Source organism: Meriones unguiculatus, chromosome 1 (assembly GCF_030254825.1).
Source record: "Meriones unguiculatus strain TT.TT164.6M chromosome 1, Bangor_MerUng_6.1, whole genome shotgun sequence".
NCBI lineage: Eukaryota > Metazoa > Chordata > Mammalia > Rodentia > Muridae > Meriones > Meriones unguiculatus.
Genome location: NC_083349.1, coordinates 194,824,270 through 194,834,554, shown reverse-complemented (window position 1 = coordinate 194,834,554; position 10,285 = coordinate 194,824,270). Strand labels below are relative to the sequence as shown.

The window sequence follows — 10,285 nt, the reverse complement described above, 5'->3', positions numbered from 1 at the left end:
GAGCACCTGTGTGGTTGCCTCAGTCCTAAGTATCTTCTTGAGGTTGAGACCTAGATGTCATCCCCACTCAGGAGTCTGACTACCTTATGGAGGCCAAGGTTGCTGGAATATGGCCATCCAAGAATGGAATGGGAGCTATCTCCTCAGCATGACAGGTGGACTGTCTTACAAGCCAGGAACCTGCAGCTAGAGGAATGTTCGTATTGTGACCTATTGTCATGACGGTTATCGTTGTCGACTTGACACACCTAGAATCACATGGGAGAAGAGTCTTAATGAGGAATTGGTATATTGTTGAGTAGGGCTGTGAGCATGTCTGTGAGGGATGGTCTTGATTTAGGACGCGGCCCACCATGAGTCTTTGTGATGGTCCATAGGCAGAGGGTCCTGAACTTGTAAAACTAGAGAAAGGAGATGAATACAAGCAAACCAGCCCCTGAGCAAGGTTCACACTCATTTCCCTTTGCTCTGGCTGTGATGTGGCCAGATGGCTGACGTTCCTGTGTGGCTCCCCACGATGATGGACTATACCCTGGAACTGCCCTTTCTCTCCTAAGTTGCCTTTTGTCAAGGTATTTTGTCACAGCAACAGAAATAGGCCTGTTGCTAAGAGGGATAATCTCTGAGGGCCAGATGAAGACTCAAAAGTGAGCCTCAGCGAGGTTGCAGAAACCATGGCAGCTCCTAGCCCACAAGGGGCTCAGAAAATGTTAATCTTCACAGCTGGGGAATAGACCCGGAGGTGCTGAATTGCTAAGGCAATCCTTAGATCCAAATCCATGAAAAACTGGATGATGGATGCTTTGATTCCTGAAAATCCGCCTTCTCAGGGAAGTCTACAAAAGGGCAACAAAGCAGACATTTCCCAACAGAAAGGATCGAGGGCTATTACTCTGCTATTCAAAAGGAAGTGCTGTAGGTCTGAGTCCATGGTTTTCTCTTTTGTCTTATTCCAAAGGAAAGAGATTTTAAAAATTATCTTCTAATCTCCATCCACTATTTTATTTTGGTTATGTAGGAGTGGATAAATCAGCCTTTTGACCACATATTGCAAAATCTTAAGAGCACATCTAGACCTAATCAAGAATCACACATCACTGAAAGACGAAGACTGGGTAAAGCAATTGCATCTGTAATTGCTTTGTCTCGAGCCAGAAAGCAGATCTGTGTGTGTCTTAATTGGGGCTAGGATTATTACACCTTTAGGCAGTCACGGTTTGGGAATTGTATGTTTGTCAATAAAAGTTTAGGTGGATACAATAAAAGGTAAAATTGCTGGGTAAATATTGCTTATCTGCTCATTACCTTTTCATTTGGGGAACTCTTTCTTCCCCTTCCTCACAGACTTGGAAAAAGTGGTCCAGTTTTCCATCTTAGAGGCACATCCTTAAGGCTGAGAAAAGTCTTCCCTAGGGTTTTAGAACTAGAAGCAGTGAGATCAACATATAAACAGAAATAGAGTCGAGAGGTGGAGACATCATTTAAACCCTCAGAACCAATGGTACCTGGAGGCAGGTATATCCTTTGATCTATTGTTTTGTAAACTATTTGATTTTCTAAAGATTTGAAGATGTTTTTGTTGTTCATACTTGCAAGTGAAAAGGGCCAGACTATTACATGCGCACACAAACAAAAACACAGCATCATGTTGCTCAAACCCAGACATTCTACAGATTTTCCATTATTATCTAAGGGACCAGATAAATGTTTTAAGCTTGGTGAGTCACATAGGGCTCTGGCTCATCATTTTGTTTTGACAACACTTTGAAACATAAAACTGGGACTGGAGATATGGCTCAGTGGTTAAGAACGTGCTCTGCTCTTGCAGGGGCCTCACCAGGCAGCTGACAAAAACTGTAACTCCAGTCCCAGGAAGTTCAGCGCCCTCTTCTGGCCTCTGTGGGAATCTGCACCCATATGCGATTCCCCACAGAGAGAGACGTGTACACACACTTCAGTTTAAAAGAAGACATCACAATCCCTGGGAAAATTCTAAAAATTACTCTTAAAAATAATTAATACGTAGGTCACACAAAAATATGTCACAGGCCAGGTATGTCACAGGCCAGGTATGGCTGACTGACCATAATTTGCCAACCCTTGATCAACTAGATTGGGGATCTAGTCTGCCAGACCCTACAGTATGAAGTAAAATAAGTTCCATATTGTTTCAAATGCCTTGACATGAATCAGTACTGAGTTAAGGTTCAGGGTAGATTTAGGAATAGTAAAAGGGTCTTGACTTATCTATGACATAATAGAATCTGAAATACGTGATTATTATTTCTTAGTCATAAATGCCTTTTCAAAATGATGCAGCTGCTCAAAGACTTTAGCTATCTCAGTTCATTCTTAGCTATTCATCTTAATCCTAAGGAGGACTTTCATGGACCTCTCCCAACACTAGAGCTTCAGTTAGTTGTTTCCTTGCTGGTACAGACCGCATGTGTTGCATGTGCTTTCACAGTCTGTAAGTCTTTTCCCTTAACTCCTGGTACCTGGTACTTGCCTGAGCCCTAGAACAATGCCTACCACCTAGCACTGAGAGAACTGTATGCTTTTTGGTGACTATCTGAGGTTTGTTTCTGTTTGTGCCAGTGTGTGTGTGCACATACATGCAGAGGCCAGAGTACAACTTCAGCTGTCATTTATCAGGTGCCATCCCCTGGCTTTTTTGAGATAGGGTTTCTCACTGTCCTCAAACTCCATTGGGCTGAAATGGCTGGCTAGTGAGACTCAGAGATCCACTAGTCTCTGCTGTCCCAGTGCTGAGATTGCAAGTGCATGCCTGGTTTGTTTGTTTTTGTTTGCTTTAACGTGGGTTCTGAGGAACTGACCACAGTCCTTGTGTGTGTCTCCACGTGTACCCGAGGCACTCCATCTCTGGTTGGCACTGTGCTGGCCCTCGTGTGTCTCAGCATCAGTTTCGTTCCCAGCTGGCAATTGTTTGTGGATATAAACCACACCTTATCTGGGAATGTTACTGATGAATCTAGTGTTCATTCTCATTACTTCCAAAAACCGGTCAAAGGCAGAGGAACGTTGAACCAGAGTACCCCCACCAACTCTGCGGGACCTCAACTCAGGTAAACCCATGACTTAAGAATGGGAATGTAGCACCAGGCATGGAGATAACCTAGAACCCCTGCACAGATGTAGCCCAGGGCAGTTCAGTGTCCAAGTGGGTTCCATAGTAATGGGAAGAGGGACTGCCTCTGACATGAACTGATTGGCCTGCTCTTTGATCACCTCCCTTTGAGGGGGGAGAGCCTTACCAGGCCACAGAAGATGACACTGGAGCCACTCCTGATGAGATCTGATAGACTAAGATCAGAAGGAAGGAGAGGGGGACCTCCCCATTAGTGGACTTGGGGAGTGGCATGCGTGGAGAAGGGGGAGGGAGGGTGGGATTGGGAAGGGAGGAGGGAGGGGTTTATGGGGGGATACAAAGTGAATAAAGTGTAATTAATAATAATAATTAAAAAAAGAATGGGAATATAAATTGTTCCCCCAGGAAAAAACGTGCTCAAGGTCCCGCAGCCCAGGAGAGGCTGAGAGAAGCAAGGTGAAGCGGATGCTCTACGCTGAGTCGTTTGCCCATCTCCCAGAAGCAGGCAAGGAAGCACCACGTTGATCAGCTTTATATGGTACCCACTGTACACAACAGACAGACAAGGACAGACAGACAGAGCACACACCACGTCTAAGCTCACCACCTAAAAGCACCGTGGGTAAGCACACTGAGACACGCTTGCATAGGAAAGATGGACTTTTTAAAGGAATGAATTAGTATTTTGGCAAAACATCTACTTCCCTCCCAGGTCCTGGGTGGAGAGGGACCGCTAATTCTGAAGCTTCTACGTAGTGAAAATTGTCCCCTTCTCAATGGCAGTATTTACAGCAGCAAGCCTTCCACGTCTGTCGTCACAGCCCTCTACGTTTACCTTGAGTCTACTGTACAGGTGAGCAAACTTAGACTAAGAGACAGAAGGTGGCCTGGAGCAAGGGGACACGGGGGCAGTCGCAAGGGGAGGGGAAACAGGAGGTTCCTCAGCTCAGCCCAGGGTGAGGTCGAAGTCTACCTGGACTGGGAAGGAAAAGGCTCCCTCTTTCTTCCTGCCTGGGGAGGCTGAGGCGCCACAGGAAACAGTGTCAGGAAGCAAAGGCAGGTTCCCAGTTTTGAAGCTGGGGCCCGCCCAGGAGAGCAGAGGCCAGAGCAGGACCCAGTGCCTCCTGAGGCCTCTCAGGGATACTGTCTGAGTTTGGGGATTGTGGGCTCACTTTTCCATAACCCTCTTGTGGCTTCAAGATGAGCCTAGACTTCATATCCTTTATCGCTTTTTCAAAGGGCAGGGTAAGGGAGTAGCTTAAGAAAGAATGAGACACAGGACAATCTCTCCACAGCCTCCTCGGCCTAGGCTGGGGCTATCAAGGGTCTCCTTCACCCTGTCTCCTAGTGATACTTAAAGGCAGCTTTTATGAGACTCTATACTGTCTTTTTTGTCTCTCTTCTGTTTTTTTTTCTTTGTTTTAATTTATAGATATATATATATATATATATTCTTAAAAAAGCAATAGTCCTTTGGTCCCTAAATACTAAGGAATGATATGATTTTGAACGAAGTAGGTCTGGGCTTCCCTTGCTGAGAAGCCCTTGGCACCCCCAAGGCCCTCGCTGGTTCCCTTAGGTCAGTCGATCCTCAGGCAGCACTGGTCGCCCTGCAGCTTGAGTGCTCCGTGGAACAACCCACATGATGAGTGGCCTGAGCCCCAAGCGCCAGCCCTGGGTCCGATCCACCTCCGTCTGCCGCCACTCCTTCTGGAACGGCCACGCCAGCATTTCTGTGCTTTTCTCTTTTCTTTCTTCTCACTCTTTAGTTTCTGTTGTAGGGTATTAATTGATAAGGAGACAGGGGAGGGAGGAGGCAAAAGTCACCTTAGAGGGTAAGACAAGAGCAGCCTGTCTCATTTGTGGCTAAGTGTCAGGGCTTCTCTTTCAAGCAGCATCCTGGCCACAGAAGCCAGCCCTTGCCTATATCCTAGGCTTAGCATTGTAGCCAATGCTCCCTGGAGAGTTTCTGGAGCAGCTTGCGTGAACTGAGGCCAAGTAGATCTGCAAGGACAACACATCTCTCCAGGCTGAGGCCCTTCCAGGAACCAGGACCATGTCACCTCACTGCTCATCGCCCACTGAGCCCTGCAGGTCTAGCTCCTGACCTGCAGGGTCAAGGGGCTTCTTCTTTTCATCTCCACATTAGCTGCTCTCTTCTTCATTAAAGCTGTCCAGAGGCTTTATCACCTTTATGCAGTCAGGACTCCTGGCCCATGAGCGCCTCGTGACCTGAAAAGCCCCATTTACCCCAGTGCTCTCCCATAGACACTCCTGTGGCCTCCCTCCTGCACTAGGGCAGAACGGGCTCGGTTTTCCTAGAAATCCTCTCTCCAAGCCTGTGGAGACATCAAGGTTGTCTAACTCATCTTAGAGTCTGGGCTGAAAGAAAAACCCCAGCCTCTTTCCCCCTAGTCCCTGGCTCTTCTCTTTATCCCTGGATTTCTCAGAGGGAAGCACCAATGCCATGAACCTTGCAGAGTCTTGTGAAATGGGACCTATGTGCCTGACACCAATCAAGGACTCACCTGTCTGTGATTGGTCAGGGAGCGCAGATCAGTAAGGCCTGTTGGCATCCTTAGGTCGTTTCAGCTGGACCTTGAGCCTCTTCATGCCGATTTGAAAGCCATTCATTGCCTGGATGGCAGTCTGGGCACTGGTTGGATTGTCAAAACTAACAAACCCTGGAGGGTGTGGGCAGACAGGTTAACTGGGAATCCAGCGTGCCGGGATCTCTCTCTCTCTCTCTAATCTCTAGATGAAGCCCATTACATGTGTACTTTTTCGTTGTTTAAATATGAACATGTATGTGTACATAAGCATAGACACATGCTTAATAGAGGTGGGTCATTCTTAAAGGTGTGATTTCCAGAAAGACGGGACATAAGTGTGGTGGGGAGAAGGGACCGTGTGGTCAGAGTATGTCCCTGGCTCGGGTCTGCTGCTTTGCTCCACTCCTCCCAGTCTGGCCTCAGAACTGCAGAACTCAGAACTGGGGGGGGGGGGGCTGAAGGCATCTCTTGATTCCAAACCCATCCTCTTGGTGCTCTGGACAAACAAATCCAAATGCTGAAGCCTTCCTGAGCTCACACATTCTAGTTACCCAAGAGTCTCAGTGACCTGAGATAAGGATTGCTTTGCCCATGCTTTGTCCCGTAACAGTCTCAGGAAGCCTTATGTGCGGTCCCGAGGGAATCCTGAGGCGCAGGGATGGATCAGCTCACCAAAACACTTGCTCTGGTTGGTGGCACGATCCACAAAGACTTTGGCAGAGACAACAGCTCCAAAGGGCAGGAATGTCTGTATGAGTTCTGCGTCCCCAAACTCCTGAGGCAGGTGATAGATGAAGAGGTTACAGCCTTCGGGGCCTGCAGGAACAGTAGCAGGCTTGTTCAGGGGAGGGCCTGAGGGTGCCCACACCACACCCCTCGTCTCTAAGCCCTAGTCCCTCACCTTCTCGTTGTTGCTGAGGCAGAGCTGAAGGCTGCTGGGGAAAAGCTGTGCTCACTGGGGCATAGGCCGAGGGATAGGCTGCTGGAGACAGGGTGGGAGTAGGCAGTGACCCCCAGGAGCCATTCCCAAACAGATCCCCATCTGCCTGGCCGGCTCTGAGAGATTCAACCCAGTTCAACATAACCATTGTCCCGAGACAGGTCGCTGGGGCTGGGGACGAACAGGGTGGGAAGGGTTGACTCCTTGGAACAGAGCTAACCCTCCCACAAGTCTCCCTGTTCTTTACCGAGGCCCTTTAACACCGCACACCCCACCCCACCCCGGGCCGGGCAGTGCCAAGTGAAACCTGCGTAGTGGTGTATCCCAGCGTAGGCCTGCTGCAGGGGGTCAGCCACGCCGGGGCTCTGGGCTGGAGAGAAAGGGGGCCCAAGACCCACGATGAGGGCAGGTGGACAGGGGCCAGGGAAGAGACCCTGGGTGGGAGTGTGCAAGGCGGAGGACGCTATGAAAAGCAGCTGGGGAAATCCCTTCCCCCCAAACAGGCCCTCAGCCGGAAAGCTCTGCTGCGCGCGCTCCGAACTCGCGTTTCCAGGCAGACTGGGGCAGCAGGGTACGGCGACCCACCTGGGTAAGGGGAAAGCCCGTTGTTATAGAGCGTGTCAGAACCTGGCTGTCCGTTGGTCTGGGGGTTCAAGGAGCCGAATCCATTGACCCCCACTGGTGCCGGGAGGCCAGGGAGGGCCCCAGGGCCGCCTCCGCCAGGCGACGCGTTGGCTGTAGGGGGAGGTGAGAGGGTCAGGAGGCGGCCCCTCGTGGGCCGCTCCGACCAGGGCTGTAGCTGGGTCTTCTTACCTGCCCCCGCAGGCAACAGCGGGGCGGCCACCAAGCTGAAGGCAGCCACGTGCTGCATCTGGGCAGCCACGGCGGCCACCTGGCCCAGCCCGGGGCCCTGCGCGGCTGCCAGCAGGGCCGCCTGGTGCTGCAGGATCTTGGGGAAGGAAGAAGGGCGTCTGTATAGGCCTCAGCGGCTGGCAGCTGCCAAGGGGTCCTATCCGCCGCCAGCCCCGGCCAGGCACCTACCGCGGTAGTGTAGGCCCCGCAGGCCCCGAGGGGCAGCGGTGCTGGGTGGAAGTTGCCCAGCTGGCCAGCCATCTGCTGCATCCGCCGCAGCGCGCGCTCCCGGTCGGTGTCCGCCAGCTTCACCACCAAGCTGGAGGAGGCGCCCTGGGCAGAGGACGGGCGTGTGACCGGAACCGACCCTGACCAAGCTCAGGGCCCAACACCTTCTCCAGCGGGCCCTTGACGGGGATACTGAAAGCCTGTGGTCCACCCTCAGCCCAGGCCCCACTCACCGTCATTGTCCGGCTACCGTGCAGTCCCTGTATGGCGGCTTGAGCTTCGCCTTGACTCCCGAATTTCACAAAGGCACAGCCTGGTGCAGGAGAGAAGGGTGCAATGACTCGGGCCGCAGGAGGCAGAGGGTAGGGTCCCCGGCAAGTTCCAGGGGCAGCGCAGGTCACCTTTACTGGTGCCGTCGGGGCTCCGCAGGACCGTGCACTCCTCGATGTGGCCGAAGGGCTGGAACAGACGTCTGACATCCTCCTCCCCCTGCTGCTTGCCCAGCATCCCCACAAACAGCTTCCGGTCCTCTGGGAACAAAGTCGGGAATGACCTGGGGACCCCAACTGTTCCTCGACTCCCAGAGTCGCCTGAGGAGCTTAGGAAGGTGGCTCACCAGCCTAGCTCTGGGAAGACACGTAGGGAGTGAGACCGGGGCGCTAAAGCTGGGTCTCTCTGAGGGGCAGGGTGACCTACAGACAGATCCACAGGGAAGAAACTCATCTGATTTTCATCATGGAAGCTGGGTCCCTCAGAGGCTCACGACACTTATTGCTGCTCTTGTAGGAAGTGAGGCAGTCTTGAAAGCTTGGTGGTCGGGGGCAGAGCCCTATACGTATATTATATTTTGACCGTTTTTGTTGTGAAGAGTTGGACAATGCCACTGGAGACTCTTTCAGCACACTGGAGGGAGGGATGCTTGCCCATGACCTTCCTGCTCAGCCATGGCCAAATCAACGCTCTTTCTTACTCAAATTAAGAAGTGCTCGGTCAAACAAACAAAAACCAGCCCGGAAAACAGCTTTCCTATTCTACGTCTTAGCCTTAGACACTCAGCACAGGAATGGAAATCCTTATCCCCAGCACCAAACCTAACCAAAGACCTTACAGAGGAAGTTTGGTTCTCTGAGCTTCTAACATTAGCATTTTTCCCACCTGTGCCTCCTGAGCCCCCAAGTGCCTTTTCTAATTCCCAGACCTCCCCCTTCCCACCCCCTTGCCTAGCTTTGCAGCCCTCTCTGACCCCTGTGACCTCCCACACTCTCCCGCATTCCGTTCTCCTCACTTGTGGTTATTCTTTGGAAGAACACATTCTGTCTGTAGACCTAGATCACCTGAAAGAAAGCGATCTCTCCCTGCACCCACATTTCCTGTGGGAGTGACAGAGAAAGGGACTGGGTTGTAAGCTGAGCCTCTGACTCACGAGCAAAGTTAGGGGGCTTGGGTTTGAACCAGGGATTAGCTGTGCGTCAGTCAAGCCAGATATATCAGCACTATCTGGAAGCTGGGATTGAGGGTGGGAGTCCGCAGGACCAACTGCTAAAGTCTGGCTTCTTTCTGTACTAAAGCCTCTGAGTTAGGCATGGGACCTGCCAGTGCGTGGCACAATGCATGCTGGGAAAGAAGGGTTGGCTGAGAAGCAGGCTTCAGCTTTCGGCTTTGAGATCCTAGAGCCTGGAAAAACCTAACCCTCTTTACTGCCTCACACACTTGCAGTAAGAGTTGGAGCCCATAGGAGTGTTTTGCTTCTGTGGGTGTTAACGGGAGCACTGAGCCCATGGAACAGATCACTGGGTTACCAGCCTCCTAAAAGAGTGACACAGGGTCTGGAGAGACGGCTCAGAGGTTAAGAGCACTGTTGGCCTTTCCAGAGGTCCTGAGTTCAATTCCTAGAAACCACATGGTGGCTCACAACCATCTATAATGAGATCTGGTGCCCTCTTCTGGCCTGCAGGTGTTACATGCAGGCAGAACACTATACATAATAAATAATTCTTTTTAAAAAAAAGAACATGGGAGGTATCTTTTTAAAAACAATGGCAAATATATTGTTTGAGTAAGTGTATTAAGACGGTGAGATGGCTCAGGGGGTAAACGCACTGCTGCCCAGCCTGTGAACCTGAGTTCTCTCCCCGGAGCCCACACAGTGAAAGGGCCGTCTCTGAACTCCACACACATGCTCACAATGAAAACACAATAAAAAAACAAACAAATAAGATATGTAATAAAATATTAGGGTGAAGGTAAAGATGCGAGAGAAAAGCAGAAATGCTCAGACTGAAGGCAGAAAAGGGAGCAGAAATCTTCCTTGTGTGATCCAAAGAAAGCCCTTTAAAGCCATTAAAAGACAGAGGTAGAGATCCAGATAACCCAAGAAGACAGGAGAGAACAAGGGGCTATCAGGTCCCCAGAAGCTGGAACTTCAAAGAAGGCTGTGCTTCCCAGGAATGGAAGGAGTTGGAAGGCAGCATCACTGTGGGTTTGAGTCTTGCATAAATATTATGAAATTAATGGTTTTGCCCTAACATTGAAAAACAAGGCCTCATGTGGTCAGGGAAATATCCAACATCAAATGTCAAGAAGTCCATGCTATTGTTCTGAGCT

The 10,285-nt window shown here is 50.7% G+C and overlaps 1 protein-coding gene across 6 annotated transcripts in view; it reads right to left on the bottom strand.

Annotated features, from left to right (window-relative positions):
• Positions 1-3,428: 3,428 nt before the first annotated feature.
• Celf6 (CUGBP Elav-like family member 6) overlaps positions 3,429-10,285 on the bottom strand; it is a 30,545-nt gene continuing 23,688 nt past the window's right edge. For 2 of the 6 annotated variants that reach the window (XM_060375250.1, XM_060375241.1), the window contains exons 3-12: positions 8,083-8,211; positions 7,915-7,994; positions 7,643-7,786; positions 7,415-7,550; positions 7,187-7,336; positions 6,909-6,971; positions 6,563-6,643; positions 6,334-6,477; positions 5,638-5,793; positions 3,431-4,881 (exon numbers count right to left, since the gene is read on the bottom strand). In XM_060375250.1, coding sequence (XP_060231233.1) covers positions 5,666-5,793; positions 6,334-6,477; positions 6,563-6,643; positions 6,909-6,971; positions 7,187-7,336; positions 7,415-7,550; positions 7,643-7,786; positions 7,915-7,994; positions 8,083-8,211 — 1,055 coding nt within the window. In that variant the 3' untranslated portion in view covers positions 3,431-4,881; positions 5,638-5,665. Of the gene's footprint in view, positions 4,882-5,637; positions 5,794-6,333; positions 6,478-6,562; positions 6,644-6,908; positions 6,972-7,186; positions 7,337-7,414; positions 7,551-7,642; positions 7,787-7,914; positions 7,995-8,082; positions 8,212-10,285 lie in introns of all 6 variants that reach the window. The other 4 variants (XM_060375218.1, XM_021638827.2, XM_021638829.2 and 1 more) reach the window with 4 other exon arrangements.